Source organism: Eschrichtius robustus, chromosome 3, assembly GCF_028021215.1.
Source record: "Eschrichtius robustus isolate mEscRob2 chromosome 3, mEscRob2.pri, whole genome shotgun sequence".
Classification (NCBI taxonomy): domain Eukaryota; kingdom Metazoa; phylum Chordata; class Mammalia; order Artiodactyla; family Eschrichtiidae; genus Eschrichtius; species Eschrichtius robustus.
The window spans coordinates 8323452-8343569 of record NC_090826.1 but is presented as its reverse complement, the minus strand read 5'-3'; the positions used below and the strand labels follow the sequence as shown (position 1 = coordinate 8343569).

At 53.6% G+C, this 20118-nt stretch overlaps 1 protein-coding gene across 6 annotated transcripts in view; it reads right to left on the bottom strand.

Moving 5' to 3' along the window:
* Positions 1 to 497: 497 nt before the first annotated feature.
* The window catches only part of PEX14 (peroxisomal biogenesis factor 14), a 138673-nt gene continuing 119052 nt past the window's right edge, over positions 498 to 20118 (bottom strand). For all 6 annotated transcript variants that reach the window (XM_068538867.1, XM_068538864.1, XM_068538862.1 and 3 more), the window contains 5 exons: positions 11338 to 11423; positions 8059 to 8161; positions 6792 to 6889; positions 3476 to 3567; positions 498 to 1711 (listed from right to left, as the gene is read on the bottom strand). In XM_068538867.1, coding sequence (XP_068394968.1) covers positions 1264 to 1711; positions 3476 to 3567; positions 6792 to 6889; positions 8059 to 8161; positions 11338 to 11423 — 827 coding nt within the window. In that variant the 3' untranslated portion in view covers positions 498 to 1263. The remainder of the gene's footprint in view (positions 1712 to 3475; positions 3568 to 6791; positions 6890 to 8058; positions 8162 to 11337; positions 11424 to 20118) is intronic.

Genomic DNA, 20118 nt, shown 5'->3' with positions numbered 1-20118 from the left:
CAGCACTGGGGGCTCGAGGGACCCGAGTGCTCCCGGAAGGAGCGTCCCGTGCTGTTTTTCTGGGTTTAGCTAAATGCTGTGTGAAGGGTAAAGGGAGACAGGGAGGGTGAGAGGGAGACGAGACGGGGGAGGACGAGGGAAGGAGACACACTCTCCTGGGAGCACATGCATCCATTTAAGGAAGGTGAGCTCATCACACTCCACACCAGGTCTATATACAGTAGCGTGAGGTCCCTCTCCTCCTGGATCAGAACGTCGCCCTCCGGCAGCCACTCGGGACCAAGGACGAAACCCTCCAGCTGTGGGTGAGCGGCTGCGACACCTGCCTTAGGGGAGAGACTGGCCGAGGGAAGCAGGTTCTGCCCCCATCAGGCCCACCGCAGGGCTGCCGGGCGCCGCCCCCACGTCCCCTCCCCGGGCCCACCTGGCGCGGCCTTGACCGAGATCCACCCCTGGGCACGGGATGCCATGAGCAGACAGGGAGCCACAGGCAGGAATTAAATAGTGGCAACTCATATTTATTACAATTATATACATCGTATCTTATATTCTGAAACCTATACCTTATCACACAAAAGAACACGTGTTTGGGGGGCAGGGCGGGGCAGGGGACAGACAGGAAGGCCCTGTGCCTGGCTCCTAGTGGAGGTGGGACCACAACTCGCCACGGCAGTAGCTGAGCCACGATGCGGCAAGCGAATGGTCAGGAGCAGCGTGATGTCGTGGGTGGCAGACGACCGGGCTGCGGCTGTGACGGGAGCACGAGGGTGGCATCGTCCGGGCAGGGACTGGCTGGGGGGCCCGGGGGGCCCTCGCCCAGAGTGGGAGCACAGGGCCGCTGCTTTTGGGATCACGAGAGCGCGGCCCCCTTGGTCACTGGCGAGAAGCAGTGAGGGAGCCGGGGCAGAGGGAAGGGATGGCAGACGCCAGGCCCCGCGGCTCCTCCTCTAGAGGGTCAGGAGTCAGGTAATAAAACTACCTCTTGTCATGCACGGCGTTAGGCTGGCTAAGATGCCCAGCAGACACCCCTGGATGGGACGTCTGTCTGGGAGGGGGCTGGGGGGGCTTGAGCCCGGAGAGTTCGGAGCCCTCGGCCTGACATGAGAACAAGGTCAGAGGCCTGTCTGTCTGCGGCGGGCCGGGTGGACAGGCTTCGGCCCTCACGCCGCCCAGGCCAGCGAGGCTGCGGCAGCCCTGCCCCCGCCCGGCTCCAGGCCACGCCCTGCACCTGGACCACAACCCCGGGACCCCGGCCCCGGCCGCCTAGTCCCGCTCACTCTCGTTGCTGGCGCCCTCGGGCCGCCGCAGCTTCTCCACCTGCTCGTTGATCTGCCCGTCCCCGCCCCGGCGGTCCTCCCTCTGCACCCCCAGGCAGCCCTCCTCGTCCACGCGGCTCACGTCCTCGTCCTCCTCGTCCTCCTCGTCCTCCCTCTTCTCCTCCTCTCCCTGCACCTCCATCCGCACCTGGCCCTTGACGTCCACCACCCCCTCGCCCTCCTCCTGGGGGCCCAGCAGGTGGTACGTGGCCGTGGAGCCCTCGGGACTGTGGCCCTCCTTCACGGGCGAGGACGACGTGGACTCGTTGCTGACGGGCGAGATGTCACTGCTGCTGTGGTGGTTCACGGCCGCGGGGCTGGAGGGTGACGGCGACTTGACCGGGATCTGCCAGGAGGGGATCTTCGGGGCCGACGGGGAAGGGGGGAACTGCCTCCTGGCCGAGGAGGGAGAAGACGGCAGGGTCACCCTCAGCAGAGCCGCCCCCTCCCGACCCAGAGCGCTCACGGAGGCTGAGCAGCCACCCCAGGGCCACTGAGCAGGGGACAGGGCCAGGGGACAGGCTGGAGCTCCGCCGCCCACTCCCACCTCCCCTCCCTCCCCCTCCTCTGGAAACAAGGCCTCTTGGCCTGTTGAGGTGGGAGTGGCTGAGACGGAAGCCAGAGGCTCCCGGGCTGCCTGCAGAGCCCCCGGTCCACTCAGGGTGCCTCCTGGGGTCCCCTCTGCCTGGGGCCAGGCCCGCCCTCTCTGGCAGCTGCTGGACACTTGGCTCTCGGGGCCCTGCCACACCCTGGCGCCCGTTCCCTCCCACCCTTACAGCACTGTCCCAGCCTCCAGCCCTGGGGGAGGCAGCGAGCAACGGTGGGGAGCCAGAAGCCTGGGAAGCCAAGACCCCTGGGCCTCCACTCTCACTTGCCTGTGGCCTGGGCAAAGGCAGGGGGTGGGGGAGAGCCTGGCCACTGGTCTCGGGGTCAGAGACGTCAGAACCAGAAGGGTAATGCTGGTGACCTAGCACTTTTCTAGAAAACCTCCGAGCTCCACACTTGACAGAAGAGCCAGTTCTCCCTCCCACTCCTGCGTCCCTGCCCTGCGTCCTGGGCCAGCAGCCAGCCCAGCCCAGACCTGGGAAGTCAGGTCCGCTTGGCAAGGGCTTGGAAACCAAGCTCGAGGACAGGCGGGATCACCCCTGCCTGAGCTGGGAGGACAAAGGCCTGCTGCCTCCTGGGCTGCCCACCAGACCACCAGCTCTGGCCCCGGACAGACCTTCCACCTCAGACCCTGCCACGCGGAGCGCACAGTCAGGGCCTCGGCGCTCACCGTGTCCCCAGCGGATAGCCCTCTGGTGCCCCAAGCTCAGCCGTGCCTCTCTTAAGGCCACGCTCTTTTCCCCACAGACAGCCTGGAAGTGGGTGGCTTGGAGAACTAGGTCCTCTGGTTGGGACCACAAGACGCTGCCAGCCCCCATCACTGACCTGGAGTGAAGGCCGCCGCCTGGCTCAGCCCCCACTAAACCCCAGGGCGCCCTGCAGGAGGGGCGGCCCAGGACACAGGACTTTCAGTTTTAAAAACAGACGGGCCCGGGCAAGCCCGGACAAGCTGGTCACCCTCCCGTCAGGGCTGCGCTGGTGCTGTCCCTGTGGAGGGACAGCAGAGTGAGACCACAGGAGCCGGGGCGTGGGGAGGCAGGCACTGCGTCTGCCTCTGCCTTGAATCGTAGGGCTCTTCAAACTGAGCCGGAACAGAGACCCCTGGCCTGGCCCTCTGGGGGGACCTTCTCTGGGACCAAGCTGTCACTGGGAGGTCCAGCCGGGGCTGAGGACAGCGGAGGAGATGGCCCTATCTGGAGGGGTGAGGATTCTCTCCTCTGCTCAAGGCCCTGCTTCTGGCTCCAGCTGCCCTTGACTGGGTCTTGACAGGACCAAGTGACTGTATCTCAAAACTCGTGGGCACTACAGACTGTCACCCCAAGAGCGGAGAGGGAGGGGCCTACCGGGAAGGGAAGGTGGAAGCGCAGGAGATTCCCAAACTCAATGCCTGAATCACGCAGCTCAATCTGGGGTGGGACGCACAGGGGCCCCCCAGGGAGACGTGCCCCCCCCCACCGCCCCCAATGGGTGGCGGCTGGATGGGCCCCAAGAGCTCCCTCCCCCAAGTCGAAGTCAGAGAGCAGAACAGAAGCCCGCGCCTTTTCAGCTCCTACCGATTTAAAAGAAGCCCTTTCAAGGAGTTAATTTCCGACTTGAGTTCACTGATGTTCTGGGACTCCAGGATCCAGTTGGTGGAAGTGGTGGCCTGAAAGTCACACAGGGGACAGAGGATCAGAGCGGCACCTCCTCCCACCCCTTGAAGCTCAGACTGCTGGGGTGGCAAGGAGGACCCCGGGGGGATTCCGTGTCCTGCATGCCAGCCGGGAACCCCCTCGGTTCGGTTCTGCTGCGGCCCATTCAGGGGTCTGCCTGCCTGGATCTCTGTTTAAGTGACGACTCCCTTAGAACAAACATTCCCACAAGTCTATTTGGATAGCTGACTATATTAGGGAATCATGACATGCATTCAGGTGTGATAGTGGCATCCCGGTTATGTAAAATAAAACATCAACAACAAAAGAGCCCTTATCTTTTATAGATACACACTGAAGTGTCTGAAGTATGAAATGATATGCTGTCTGGGATGTGCTTCAAAATCACCTGCGGGTAGGGGTACAGCAGGATGGGCCCGAGGCAGCGGCTACAGCTGTGTAGCCAGAACACGTGGGCTTGCTGTTCGGCCCCGCCATTTCCAGGTGTATTTGAAACATTCCATTAAAACAAAACTATTAAGATAAATAAATTCCATCTCTACAACAACTACTCCCTCCACCTAAGTCCCTCTCCCTGCAGAGAGATCACACACACACACACACACACACACACACACACACACACACGAAGCTCTGGGGCTGGGACAGGCAGCCACCTCAACCACAGGTACCAGGAGCCTGGTACCTGGAGCCACCTTGGAGGGTCAAGGGAGACGCCTGAGCACCTGCCTGGCCCCCATCCCCCAGCTCTACTCTCAATCATGCCCAGAAGGCAGGCTTCACCCAGGATACCCTTCCCCACGCAGCTGTAACGTCAGGCCACGCACTGAGCGCCGCTGTCTGCACAGCCAGGAGCCGAGGGCCAGGCCGCCCATCTGCAGCTGTCCTTTGGGATGACCCTGAAGGTTCAGCAGAGAGAACGAAGACGTCCTGGAGGAGGGCCCACAGGGGAAGCAGCCACGGGAACCTCAGACAAACGCCATCCTTCCCCGCACACCTTCCCCTTTGACACTGCTTTCTATATAAACTTCAGACGACCACACCTTTGTTTGGCAATCTTGCTGGGACAGATGGAGAGGAGGTCCCCCAAGCGGCAGCTGCCTCGGTCAAGCTGCCTGCGAAGTGTTTACGGGCCAGTCCCAGGTGTGACGGCCTCGGGTGCGTGGGCCTCTGCCTCCGGGTACAAGGCCCCCGCCGCCTGCCACAGAACACCCAGGCCCTGAGCTCAGGAGAGCGTGGGGAGCCCCAGGCTGGCAGCACGGAGGGGCCCCCCACATTCCCACCAGCCTGTGGGGCTCTAAGGTGGGGTGAGGGCTGCTGTGGGTCCTACCTCGGCCGGCAGCCCGGCCCGGCTCTGCAGTGGGAAGCCCCCTCCGCGGGGGCTGCAGGCCTCAGGAAAGAGACCCCGGGCAGCCTCGGAACGAGCGCACACAGGCGCTCGGCCGCCCTCACACACATCCCCTCGGGGTCCCCACTCCAGACCACCAGACAGCGCAGACCCGGGAGCCACTGCTCTGGCCTCTCTGAGACCTTGAAAGCTACAGCAGCCCATTAACAAGGGAGCAATTTCCACTCACCGGCCTACAAAGGACTCAAATTTCCAAACGCATATGGTGCCAGATGCCAGGATTTAGAAATAAAATCTGACATCTGGGGCTTTTTAGCCAGTCTCTAAAAAACAGTTGTAGAAAACTCCCAGCCTTCAGTTTTATGTAGGTTTTTTAATTACTGAATGCTCTTCTTTTTAATTTTTTACAGTGCTGCAGTAGGGGTTTGGAAGCCAGATATAAAAACTTACATTACAGCTGAGAAAACACAGCTCTGAGTCTTTGGTTTACGGGGTAACCGAAGCCTTCACACAGATGGGTTTAGACACCAGTGAGCACGGCTTCAGCACAGCAGAGAATGAAAGGGGCTGGGGGCGGGCGGGGGGCATCAGAAAAACAAGCACGAGACACCCTCAGAGGCGGCGCTCAACCACCAAACGCTACCCCGGGCCCCCCTCCCCTCCTGAAATGCAACATGTGGTCTTAATCTTAATGCTTAAGGTCTGAAAACAGTTTTCCAATTTCTGGAAAGGCTTCTGGCCACTGGCAGGCTGCCACTCCAAAAGACAATGGAGGAGAGGTGGTCGCAGGCCGTGACTGCCTCCTCGGCTGCTTTATGGGCCGCCTGCCCGACTGCGGGGAGCGTGCGCGGTGGCTGGCGGTGGCCACTGGCCTCTGTGGGTGGGGTACCGCACGAGAGGACTCTCGGGGACCCCCTTCACAGGAGCGCTGGCTCACACGGAGTCGCGCACTGGGGTGGGGCTTCCTCCGGGAGAGCTGCTCGGAGTGAGATCCTTTACAGCACGGCTGCGTGGAAGCAGCCAGAAAGCAACCTGGGAGGCGGGGATGGAGTGGGGAGGGCAGTGGACGCCCTGGAGCCACTGGACCACTGTCTCCCGGGCCCAGTCTGTCTCGGGAACACCCTATCACACACGCACAGAACCCAGACCCAAAGCCTGCGATCCTGGGGCTGACGGGAGCCAGGCTCTGTCCTCAGTGGGGACAGGCAACGAGGGAGGTGCGGTACAGCTCCCTCTTACAGACAGGGGACAGCAAGTCGCTTGTCTGCGGTCACACGGGTAGCACGGGGCACAGGAGAGCCTGAACCCCGGTGGTCTGATCCTAGGGTCTGATGTTGCCAAGACAGCTCCAGATGTGCGAAGTGAGGCAAGGAAGCCACCTCAGTCGACCCCAGGTGCGTCTACACTCCTCTGGGGGTTACCGGATCCCGAGGCCGGGGTTTGGAGAACCCACCCACGGCAGCATTTCAGCCCAGGGTCTGGGCACACTCCTCCCACCCTGTTCCCTGCAATCGTTCTTGGCAACTCCGGGATCTCTGACCTAACTTGCGGTGGAGACCATCCCGTGTCGACACCGGCTACCACCAGATCTGGGGCGTGTGCTGCCACGGGAGGGCCACAGGCACAGAGCTGCTTTTCCTCCCTCCTGTTGGGAGGTGACACGGAGACAGAAAGGACAGCCTCTGTCACTGAATGCCACACCACCCACACGGTGACCGCCTCCTGTCTCTACAAGGGCAGGGTCACCGGTGTCAGAAGAGACAACATCAGACCCCAGCGGGCGCAGTGAACTGGGCACAAAGGACGGGAGTGAAGAGCCGTGCAGGGCAGACCCGGACCTAGAGGGACCAGAGGGTCAGGGACAAGTACCTTGGCTGTGGCCAGTTCGTGGGCGAGCTCCTGGACCTTCTGCTGCTGCTGAATCAGCAGCTCCTGGACAGAGGCTAAAGTCATCTGTAACTGAGTCACTGGGAGGAAAGAGCAGTTGCATCTCTGTTAAATGATACAGATTCTTCCTTCTGTCCACACACCTATAAGCTGCTGCATCTAATTTATCTGCAGACATTCCCCCCGCCCCCCCGGCCCGTGCAATCCATATAATTCATCTGCACTCTGGGGCATCTACCTGCACTGTATCTAACCTCTAGTATTTCTACTTTATCTTTCTATTGTGTAGTTGTCCGTGGTCAACAGTGTACCTGTCCAAAACCTCTCCCCTCTAATTATATGTTTATGATTCGCTTGGCTCTTGCAACTTCCATCCTGCCTGCATCCCATCCCCCATCTCCCGGGCCTCCCCACGCCACTGCAGAACTCACGGAAAGTCTCCAGTCCTGGGAGAGAGACGGCTCAGTCCACAACATCCCGGAGTGGTTAGAAACTGCAAATCCCATTTCCTCACTGCTCCTTCCTGCCCTCCCCACCCAACCCAGAGGCTGCTGGAGCTCCCGGTCCACCGTCAGCCTCCAAGGAGACATGCCAGCAGGGCACGTGTTCCAGAAGGTTTCCGAGGGCTTCACAAACATGCCCCCGAGGGACAGACTCCTTCCTGGGACAGGCGGCTCTCTAGTTTGCCAGAGTTTTTAGATGCAGAGGCTCCATCTAGTAAACAAGTTTATAAAGGAGAAAACCACCTCTGGCGCGACAGGTCCCAGCTAATCTGGGCCATCACTGGGGCACCGGGCAATGAACGTGAGCCCCGTGGAGTCGATGACAGAGGAGGTGGCCGGGGTCCCTGGAGCCGCAGTAATTACAGCCTCTCTTGACCCTGTGTTGGATTCTTAGAGGGAAGGGGGAAAATTGCTGAAAACCCCCCTGAAAACCTCATAGAAGCAGAAATTAAAAATGAACTTTACAGCCCTTAGAAAGGCTGTCATTTTATTCCCCTTATTAATATTCTGAGGTTGGGAGCCTTTCCGTAAAAACATAATTAATTGAGGCCGCGCCGACAGTAAACAAGCAATTTCAAATTAAACCGAAATGACGGCGGCTTCATTTGCAAATGTGAACAGATTCTCAGAGCAGATAAATGAAGTCACCACATAAAGTGGAGACGGAGGGGAGAGGGGAGGGGGCAAAGAAGGGGCTGCTCGGAGAAGGCTTTGAGGGGTGACTTGATGGGGCCATTAATCTTCACCTGTCTGTGCCACGCTGCCACTCAGCTCGGAGAGACTCGCCTCCATCCTCTCCAGTTGCTTCCTGTCCTCCCGGCCGCCCACGACGAGGGGGAGCAGGTACTTCTGCAAGAAGCACGGTGCGCGTGAGGAATGGCTACGTACTTGGGATACTCTTCAACAGTCTCTCAGATTCTGCCGACCAACTTTCTCTCCGGCCAACCAACTTTCTCTCCATCAACCCTGGGTTTCGGAAACCCTACGCCAACACCGTAAATGAACAAGACATCCGAAAATTACGAGGCCGTGATTATAACCACATACAAAAAAAAAAAAAAACAAAACAAACAAACAAAAAAAAACAAAAAAACAACTCTGTCTGAATCAGGACCAGAACCAGGGAACAGGGACACAAAAAGTCAATTTGACCCACTATGATGGAGCACTTTTTGGTTCCTTTAGATTTTTAAATGGTGCTATATACAATACTTCTGTGTCCAAAAATACTCAAAATTCTACTTTAAAAGTTGTATATCATAAAAATGCAAAAGGTTATACAAGAAAGTGATACCACTGGTGGCTTCCAGTGGGGAGTGGGAGGGAAGTTTGCTGTACACTTTTCTGAACCTTTAACATTTTGAACCACGTGAATGAATTCTCCATTCGGAAACAAACGAGTAAAAATAAACAAAAAAAATTATTCAAGAAACAAGATCAAAATCCACAACAGATTTGTGGGACCTTTGGCTCTTTCACTAGGAGGGGATAATAATACGGGTATTCCGAGGCTGCCTAAGGAGGTCACACCCGTTCTTCTTCGAAAAGCCCTGAATCCTCAGAACAAGCTTCCTTCAGATAAGAGTTAAATGCAGCCAGACTCTCCCAGAACTGAGACATGGGGCAGAAGGGGGAGCAAGGGGCAGAACCAGGAGAAACTGACCGTGGGGGAAAAAGGAAGCTGACGCTGCAGGGCAATCTCGAATGTTCTGAGAATCTCGGAACCGTCAGGAAGAAGGCAGAAGGGGCACAGCTGGTAACTGACTGCCTGCTTGGAGGTGTGAAGGGACAGAGGTGGGCGGCAAGGTGCCCGCTGGGAGAGCTGGACGAAAGAACATGGGCTCCAAACTCCAAAAGCTCAGGACGTGGCGCCTCCCATCTTAGGAGCGTGAGACCAGTCACCAACTTTACTGGGGTGGCACCAGGGGTGACACAGTGCAGGCTTCGCAGGTGTAGTAACTGGCAGGTGTGACCAAAGGAGACTTTGGTTCTTACTCCTTTCGGGCCCCAGACAGGAAAAGACAGCAGCTTCTCCATTAAGGCTTCTGTACTGGGGAAGGGAAAGGAGGTCTCTCACAAGGGGCCTGTCAGAGAACTCATTTCAAGAGCAACTCCTAAGTGAAGATCACTATTTAGCATACATATAGAAGCATTTTCTATTTTGCAAAGTGCTTTTCAACCATCGTGTGAGTTATTACCCACAGCTGAGCCGAAACTCATAAAATGGAGCCTTACGTTCCAGGTTGAAAATTTCCTAAGTATAAAAGTCAAGAAATTCTTATACGTGTAATGGACTAAAAATTCCATTTCTAAGATCAAAAATGCCAAGGAAAGGAACACATACACTACCCCAGCCTAAATCTTTACATATTTATAAAACAAGATAACAGCTTACCTCTCCTTTTTGTTTTTTAATTTAGCAGGTGTTTTTTAAATTCTCTTGTCACCATCGTGACTGATCTTTCAATGTCTCTTCTTTTTTTAAAGCAGAGACTAAAGATCAGAGCTTCGTGGAAACAACTGAGGATATCTCTGCTTTGCTCCAAGGGGAGCTATGCTTTCTGTCTCCACCAGATCACAGGCCGTCCAAGGGCAGCCATGTGACTATCAGGTACCGCTTAGTAGAGCTGGGACATTGATGTGAGAATCCTGTCTTAGCGTATTCTTCTTCTTGGTGACTGTATGCAGTCAGTGGTTGGAAATAGGCTTTCAGCCCACAATGGCGTCAGAGGGAGAAGTCCAGGACCCAGAACATCTTGCTTCTGGATTTCTAACGTGGAGATTTCCAACTTCAAGAATAAATGTTACACTGAAAAGATTGTATTCTGCTACAACTCTGTCATTAGCTTTTGCACTTAAGTGAAAAATTAAGAATCCCAGAGTGCAATGCTGAAACATGTTTCACGTGCTAAAAGTTAAACATGGGAGGACTTCCCTGGCAGTCTAGTGGTTAGGACTCCACGCTTCCACTGTAGTGGGCACGGGTTTGATCCCTGGTCAGGGAACTAGGATCTAGGAACTAGGAACTAGGAACTAGGATTTGCGTGGCGTGGCCAAAAAAAAAAAAAAAAAAGTTACAACATGAGGCTGGATAGTCATTCAGATTCTTTTTTAAAAATCTCCAAATCAGAGATGGAGTCGCAGGTGGCCTCAGAAGGAAAGGGGCTTCTCTTTCCAGGACCAGCAGAGAGTAAGTCCTCCAGCCACTCTTTTACCTTTTGTCTCTGGGGACCTACCTTGGCTCTGCATCTTCTAAAAAAGACTCAACTTGCTTCAAATCAAAGTTAGTAGCTGGTAATTAGTATCTGATTAGTAGCTGGTATCAAGGAAGTAAACGTTACTTCATGCCTGCAGCTCCGTTGTAAGCAATGAACTCTGGGATCCTGAGGGTTGACTACGAAGTCCATGAAAAACCCTAGGTTTACATGGATGCCAACACAATACATAGGGGGAAAAGGCAGATCCTGTAAATACGTTCGTACTGAGATTCTCAAGGGCGTGCAGAGCGCTTCCTGTGTGCTGGGCGCAGAGCACTTTCCAGAGGAGCTCTGACTCCTTTCAGCATCACAACAGCCTCGTAAGGTAGATACTATTGTCCCCATTTCACACACGGGACCGCTGAGCCTGCGGTCACACAGCTGCCAAGTGGCAGAGCCAGGGCGCAACACAGGCAGCGGGGCTCCAGCGTCCATGCTCTTAACCGCACGTCATTCTGTCTCTCAAAAAGGTCTGGCCTGCTCAGTACGTGCCAGGCACTGTTCTAAGTACCTGATGTGGCTCGTGGATCGACGGGCCTCGTCACCCTGTGCAGCAGGGACTTGGAGGGGAGATGCCGAGTCCAGTCGATGAGGCGGGTCTGAACCAGCCAAGCGCACCCATCCGGGTGGGAGCAGGACCAGGACTTTACCTGGACGCCCCTCAGCGAGCGAGATCATCAGGGCGCTCGGCCTCTGCAGGCAGGCCCGCTGCTGCCCCCGGGCTCAGGGCAGCGCCAAGGGGGTGCAGGGAGGGGCAGCTTAGCTTACCTTGTAGAGCTGGTGAAAGCCAAACGCTATCCCTGCCATGATGATGGCCAAGGCGCTGTAATCTCTCCACCGGGAACCCGCAGGGCCTAAGGTCGGGGGAAAAGGCACGTCAGGAGAAGAGGCACCGGCGCCCCCCCTGAGGCAGGAGAGCACGTGGATTCAGGCTCCTCATCTCAGTCGGGGGGTGTGTCTCGTGCTCAGGTGGGGGGTGAGCGTCCGGATGCGGCTGGGCTGCGTCCCCCTCCTCCTCCCAGGCCCCTGGACTGTGCAGCTGCCGTGGGCTGGTGTCTAGAGGGGCTGAGGCCCGGGGTGGGGGGTGGGCGGCAGAGGCGATCTGAAGACCTAGGGCACGGGCTCCACTCTCGAGGAATAGAGGATCCAGTGAGGCTGCCATGAGCACACCTAGGTGTGCACGAATACACGTCCACACGCCCTCCTATGTGAGCCTGGAGCCACCTCAGAGCCAGGGCAAAGGCTGCATCACCTGTTCATTCAACCTTATGAAGCCCCAACAGGGTGCACGACAGTGTCGTAGGCACAGGTTACAGTGGTGACGAGACCCCTGCCCTGTTCTGTTCTGCTCTCACATTGAGCCTGGTGGAGAGGAGACAGCCTACCAACGACCGAACGAGGTGGCTCCAGACAGGGATCGAGAACACCGAACAGGACCAGGAGAGCGCGGATGGCAGGGCCTCGGTGGAGGAGGACGCCGAGGCCTGTGCGGTCCCGGGCACGGCGCTCCAGGCAGGGGACGAGGAAGTGCAAAGGCTGGGGCTGACCTGTGCTCAAGCAGACGGGGGAGCCCCTGGGCTTCACCCAGGGTGAGGGGGCTACTGCTGGCCAAGAGACAGCAAGAGCAGAGAGGGGAGCGGTGGGGGGAGTGGGGTGGGGGGAAGGTGGGAAAGGCTGGCCTGGCAGTGAGCGCACCCAAGGAACCTGGCCGTCGTTTCACAAGCAGCGGGGTCACTGAAGGCTCTGAATCAGGGAGTGACGTGGTCAGCTCTGTGTTTTGGGAGAACATCAGGGAGCACCGAGGGCGGCTACAGGTGGGAGGCCGCGGAGGCAAGAAAGCAGGGAGAAGCTACCGCAAGGGGCCTCCAAAGGCAAGAGGGACTGAGCCCAGGACGGACCGTCTCAGGGGATCCGGACACGGGCAGCCGGTCTTCATGTAGGATCAGGCCCTTCGGAACACAAAGTCCCCTCCAACCCCTGAATGAACTTCTAGTTCCAGAGGAGGAGAGGAGAGTTTTCTACTTCATAACCTTCCCCATGAACTGTTTACAAGTGCTTTCAGGCCCATAATCTGATGTGACGCCCAGCAATTCTGTCAGGCACATGGGAAAGCACGAGCTCCACCTGGAACGTCCACCTGGAGCAGCCACGTCCAGGCCACCCAGCTGCCTCCTCTCAAGGGACCAGTCACTGGGCAGGGGGCGGCGGGGGGTGGTGGTGGTGCATGGGCCACTGTTTCCAGAGCCATCAGTGGTGCAGGACACCACCAGTCTGTGCGCTCAGACCAGGTGCCAGGACAGTGACCCAGAAGGCACCCGCCCGAGGCACGCTGCTGCGACAAGGACCTGGGATCTGGAAGTGGGTCTCGGAGAGAAGGTGAGGGAGGAAGAGCCACCGCACTCCACACGCGGCCAGCGCCTCATCTCCTCCGAGACGGACACCTGTGGCTCCAGCCGCCCCCCTCCCCTGGGCCTGCAGGTACCGGCCACGTCCTGGCGCTTCATGACCAAAGGAGCGCAGGAGAGGGGCGGTTCTTAAAGTCCTTGGCAGGATGTGAGCACATGGGGAGGAGGGGCTGCTGGCATGCAGTCTGATCGGGGATCCAAGTGGCAAAGACCTCCAAGGGGGCGAGGAGCATGCTCCCTCCTCCCTGAGCTGCTGAAGGGGGCTCTCAGGAGGCAGGGACGACGGTGATGGGAGAGCCTGGAAGAGCGTCTCCCCCTGGCCACCTGACCCTGCCCCCGCCTGTGGATTCCACGCGACTTTCCCAATGTGGCCCAGCCCAGAGTCTCCTGCACAGACTGTGATCAACTCCCTTCTTGAGCGCACAGTTTCTGAATAGGTAATACACGCACATGGTCTAAACATCACGCAGCACACGTCAGTCTACTGCAGAGAGGCTTCCTCCACCACCAAGAACCACTGTGTTAACAGTTTCTTCTTTATCCTGCAGAGAACTTTTATGCAAGTGTGAGGCAACACACATAGGCACTATTTTCCTTCTCTTTTCCCCTATTTCTCATTCTTCTTTTTTGCTAAAGCTGCATAATATTCCATTAAACCAATTCCCTATTGATGGACATTTAGATGATTTCCAGTCTTTTCCTATTTCACACAATGCTGCCATCAGTGAGCGTGTACATATGGCATCTCACGTACATGTGCAAGTCCATCTGTAAACGTGAACTCCTAGGAGGCTGGGCCAGAGCAGTCTGAGATAGCCTGCCAAACTGTCCGCCACGGGGGCTGAACCAGTTCATGCCCACCTGTTTCCTCACAGCCACCCCAACATAATGGGTTAAGCACACGCACAGATTTCTGCCAGTACTAGAGCAAAACAACAGTCCCTCCCTCTAGCTTTCATGTGCATTTACCTGATTACAAGTGAGGGCTGAGCAATCTTTTCATCTGCATCTCCTTTTTGGTATACTGTATGTTCCCTACTTTTCTACTCAATTTCTTTATTAATTTCCTTCCTCAATTCATGGAAACTTCTTATACAACAGCGCAATTAGCCCTCTGTCTGTGAAAGGAGTTGTAAAAATTCTTCCTAGTATATTTTTCTTTTGACTCTGCTTATGGTCTGCTTTTTGTGGCATAGAGTGTTTTCATGTTTACGTAAACTTATCGATCTATTCTTTTACGGGTTCTGGGGTTTGGGTCACGACGAGCCAAGACTCCCCACTCCTCTCCAGGGTTGCACAGTGACACTCAGGGTTCACGTCTACACACTGTCTCCAGAAGGGAGCTCTGCTGCTTTGACCTGCAGTGAACACCCCCATCCGATGCGGAGCGACATAGAGAAGAGACCGCTGATCGTGAAATGGAAAACTCTGAGACCACTGAGGTAGACCTTTCACTGTGACCCTGAGAAGCCAGGAGGCTCCAGGTCCCAAGCAGGCACCTCTCTCGGCTCAGCCTGCTCTGCTCTGAGTGCCTTGATTCCAACGTCTGGTGCAAGTTCATTTTTAGGAGGAAAAAGCGAAGACAGAGTAACCTTGCCACTTTTCAAAAGAGTCGCTGTGGATTGAAGCCCCACGCTGTTCCGTGGGGCTTCAATCCACACCCAGAACGTCCATCTGTGCTGCAAAACTCCCCAGAGAAAGTATTCAAAATGGGCACGTGTCCAGAAAGTTCTACTCACCAGTGACTTCTCAAATACCCACTAAATATCTTACAGGAAAACAGTTGCAACTGGGCTGAAAACTGGACCAGAACCCAAAGTTTGCTGCATCCTTCTTCTTTCCTGCAAACACACAGTGCATGCCTTGAGAAGTGCAGCCCCTCGTTCCGGGTACCAGAGCCAAGGCTGAGCAGATGCTGGCAGGTCAGGGGTCCAAGAACCAGGACCCCTCCTACAGCTGCTCCCCCCTCTCCGGAGCCTGACCTCCTCAAGCACCAAGAAACACCTGTGGCTCCCTGCCGGCCGCACCTTCACCCCCACACTGCTCCTTGTTTCTGCCGTGCTCGCGTTAAGAACATTTTATTGCCCCCTGGTTTTCATTATTAATGAAAAGGGACCAGAATGATCTTTCCTAAAGTTCAGAGAGTCTATAAAGACAAGAAGCTGAAATGCCATTTTACTCGTTTTGGAGATGTGTGATACAATCCTGTCTTGTGGCAAAATGAAAAAAGAGAAAAACTAAGACGGAGATAACTCTTATCCACTGCACGCCTTTCAAGGGGTACAGACCAGGGCAACTGAGAAAGCACTCGGCATGACCCCAAACTAGCTCAGACCCCAGCCACGACGACCACCTGGAGCCCTCCCTGCTGCCCACCCTGGGGCCAATTTTTTTCCAAGTCCAGTTCAGACCCCCAATGAGGGAACCCAGGGCACCTCGGAGCTACAGCCTCTTGTCACTATGCTCCTGAATGTCCAGAAAATACAGTCAAGGGCGGAAAATAGGGCCAGCTGCTCTTCTGCTCCAGCTCAAAAGGAAGGGAAGTGGAATGAATGAGCTTTTCAAAAGCTTCAGAGCCTCTAGCCTGACAAAGACGCCCACCTGCAGACAAGGCAGACTGGGGGCCAAGCTGGCAAGAGGCCTGGTTCCACACCACCACCAGATGGTCCCAAAGACGGTTTTCTCTTCTCATCAAGCACAGACCATCTGACTGAAGGTGGCAGAGCTTTGCTAGATTTAAAGAACCCAGGGGCAGTGAACATTAATACATCAGTCATAACAGGTGTCTGTCAGTGAGTTTCTCAGAGACACCAGCACAATAAAAATGAAAAGACTCAATAATTTTGACATTCTTAGGACAGGAGAAAAGGAAGAACTTGAGTGAAGTTTGGGAGGTGTATGGGCAGAGAAAAATGACTTAGAATATACAGAGAAGGGTTTAAGCAAAAAAGGGTGCCTTGAAATTGTGACATACAGAATGCGTTGCCTTGGGTGCCTGCCTACATTTCTCCACAGGCTTAGGAACAACAAGGTAAATAAACAAGTTTGTGAACTCACACCGTTTACCCAGGCCTACCTGTCAGCATCACTGCATGAAGAGAATCAGTAATCTCACTCACAGGATAGCTTTTTTGACTTCTCTTGTGCTGCTAATAATTGTGGCAACTCAGTGCTCGGAATAATCTCTCTACATCTTGTCACTTGCCTATCTCGATGAGGTAGAAAAGAAAGACAACTCAAGTTTCATCAGATTTATCAAGGGTCTTAAAGATTTTCTAGCCCAAATCTCTCAATGGACAGATGGGGAACAAAGACTCTGAGATATTATGTATATGCCTGTAAGGTAACAGGTAGTTCGTGCCAACTTAGAACCTGGGTCTTCTGAATCCCAAACTAGCACACTTTCCACTGTTACACATTTATCATCAAAGGACCTTTAAATAGTAGAACTCTACTGAAGTACCACTCTCTATACTTCTGGCCACTTAAATAAAAATTTACTGAAATCCCCAAAAAATAAAAAACAAAAGATGAAGTACCCAGGGACAATGATATTTTTTTACTGTCATTCAGATTCCAATTGTCTCCAGCACTCGCCCAATGGGCTTGACTCGCCAACTCGCCGAAAGGCCCAGCACTTCACCAGCACCTCATGGCTGGCCTCTCCTGAGGATGAACAGGCAGTCGACTGCGGCAGCATTTGTCATCCTGCACAGCTGAGCATTTCTGGGACTGCCTTCATGTCTGAGGCTGCAACGACGTCAGAGGTCAGACTACTGTAGGGAGAAGAGCGTCAGGTTCTTCGGAACTCAACGCCTTCCTCACCCTCCCAAGGACTCCATCAACTAGCCTGGGCTCTGACAGTGTCCACAGGGCCTGCCTGCCCAAAAGGCTAGGGCTTCCGGTGAATCCATGGTGTATGGCAGCCGCCTCAGGGGCAGGAAAGCTGAACCCCAGGGCTCCCTAACCCTTCACTGAACACCAACTAAACCAACATTACTCAGTTCCTTTACCTGTATCTCAGTCTACCAAGAGAGTCTCACCTAGCAGGCGAGAACAGACATCACCAAATAAGGACACACATGTGGAGCGGGAATCGCGCACACAACACAGCATGAAACCACCGACTCAGGGACTCTCGGACACCAAGGAAATCCCACAATCCAGTAAAGAGTCATCAACAAAAGAGAGCTGAAAGCTGTCATGAAATCATCCTGCTGAGACAATCTGGATCCAGTGATGTACTGGCTGACGACAGGGAGACGTTATCAAGTCCCTGGGGAGGCTGGCAGCCTGAGCACAGGGCAGGGCAGTGGCAGGCACTGGGCAAGCCTAGCTGTGGTCCCCTCCAGGCTCTTCAAGGCTGGAGTCGTGACTCCACACAGCAGCAGCTTCTCAAATCATCCCATCAGCTTTGTTCGCAAGGCACGCTGAAAACTGAATGATAAGAGAGGCGCATTCACAGTGAGGTACTGGAATAAAGCCAGTCCGCCAGATCAGTGCTTGTTACAGCAAAGGACTGCCAGGCTAAATGCACAGGAGAAGCTGTCTCCCGACTGGTGACCAGCTGAAAGGTACCACAGGCTGAGCTGTGGATGGATGGCTGGCAGCGGCCAGAAAGACAAACCGACCCAGAGCACAGCAACTAGTAACAGAGCAGCTCCGCTCTGAACAGAAGCACCTGGGCAGCCTGGAAGGCAAAGGCACCACAGCAGCCCAACAGAAGTCACATCTGAAAACCCAAGGCCTGTCTTCACATGAACGTCCTGTGAAAGACGATCTTTTCCACTTCTCATGGGCTGCAATGCTAACAGCAGTGTCATCTTTAGGCAGGAAGGACACTGAGAGGCATATCCATATCCTCACTCACAGACTAAAAAATATGAGCTCTAATTAAACTGTAAGAATTCAGAAGAGTCCAGAAATGGACCCACGCTTGTGTGGTCAACTGATTTTTGACAAAGAAGCCAAGGCAGTTCTATGAGAAAAGGATAATCTTCACAACAATTGTGCTGGGACAACTGGATATCTGTAGGGGGGTAAAAAATGAACCTTGACCCTTTCCTTACACCATACATAAAACTTAACTCAAAATAGATCATACACCTAAACAAAAAAGAAAAAACTGTAAGAAAACAGAAAACACAGAAGAAAAGTCTTTGCAACCTTGGGGTAGGCAAACACATCCTAAGATACAAAAAGCATGTACCAGGGACTTCACTGGCAGTCCAGTGGCTAAGACTTCGCCTTCCAATGCAGGGGGTGCGGGTTCGATCCCTGGTTGGGAGCTAAGATCCCACATGCCTCCAGGCCAAAAAACCAAAACATAAAAAAGAAGCAATATTGTAACAAATTCAATAAAGACCTAAAAAAAATGGTCCACATCAAAAAATCTTTAAAAAACAAAACAAAACAAAAAAAAGCATGAACCATAAAAGGAAAAAAAATGATAAAATGGACATCATCAAAATTTTAAGCTGCTGCTTTTCAAAAGGCACTGTCAAGAAAATATCTCCATAAGCTGGGAGAAAACATCTACAAAACATATATCTGATAAAGGACCTGTAACCAGAATATATAAAGACCTTTTACAACTCAATAATAAAAAGACAAACAAGGTGATTTTTTAAAGTGACACTTCACAAAAGATACATGAATGGCCAATAAACACATGAAAATATGCTTGACATCACTAGTCATTAGAGAAACACAAATTAAAAGTACAATGAGATTCTATTACCTACACATTAGACTGGTTAAACTTAAAAACTGAGAATACCAAATGTTGACAAGGATGTGGAGCTACTGAAATTCTCACACATTGCTGACGGGAATGTAAAATGGCACAACCAGGAGACTTCCCTGGTGGTCCAGTGGTTAAGACTCCGCACTTCCACTGCAGCGGGAGAGGGTTCGATCCCTGGTTGGGGAACTGGGATCCCACATGCCTCGTGGCGCAGCCAAAAAATAAAAATAAAAATAAATTTTTTTAAAAGAATAATATAGAAAAAAAGTTTTAAAAAAATGAAATGCCACAACCATTTTGGAAAACAGGTTTACAATATCTTACAAAGTTAAACATACACCTAACATGTGACTAAGGCATTCCACTCTCAAGTATTTACCTAAAAGAAAGGAAATATCTGTGCACACAAAGACTCATTGTACACGAATGTCATAGAAGCATTATTCATAATAGCCCCAAACTGGCAACAACCCAAACAGCCACCAATGGTCAATGGATAAACAAACTGTGAAATAACCATACATCGGAGTCACGGGAGTTAGCAAACTCTGCCCAGTTGGCCAAGTCCCACCTCATCCTGCTTTTTTTTCAGCTGTGAGCTCAGAATGGTTTTCATATTTTTAAAGGATGGGGGGCGGGGGGGTATATGTGACAGAAACGTGTAGTTCACAAAGTCTAAAATATTTTCTACCTGGATCAATCTCAAAAGCATTACGTTAAGATACAAAAGACTATGCGCTGTATGATTCCATTCACATGAAATTTTAGTCTTTCGTTATAGTACATGAAACTATAGTATTGGTTACACGAGTTGAGTTACAGTACGTACAACTCATCAAAGTGTACACTTAAAATGGATTAATCTTATTGTGTATAAATTATACTTCAAAAAAGCTGATTAGAGGGCTTCCCTGGTGGTGCAGTGGTTAAGAATCCGCCTACCAATGCAGGGGTCACGGGTTCAAGCCCTGGTCCGGGAAGATCCCACATGCCGCGGAGCAACTAAGCCCATGCACCGCAGCTACTGAGCCTGTGCTCTAGAGCCTGCGAGCCACAACTACTGAGCCCGTGTGCCACAACTACTGAAGCCCACGCACCTAGAGCCCGTGCTCCGCAACAAGAGAAGCCACTGCAATGAGAAGCCCGCGCACTGCTATGAAGAGTAGCCCCCGCTCGCTGCAACTAGAGAAAGCCTGCATGCAGCAACGAAGACCCAAAAATAAAAAAAAATTAAAAAAAAAAAGCTGATAAGAAAAAAATTAAGAAGCCAGAAATGAGTGAGCAATCGCACTCCTAGATGGCTACCCAGGAGGAATGAGAACGTACGTCCACACACTTGCCCACACACGCCCTCAGCAGCATGAGTCCTGTGGCCAAAACTGGAAACAACCTAAATGT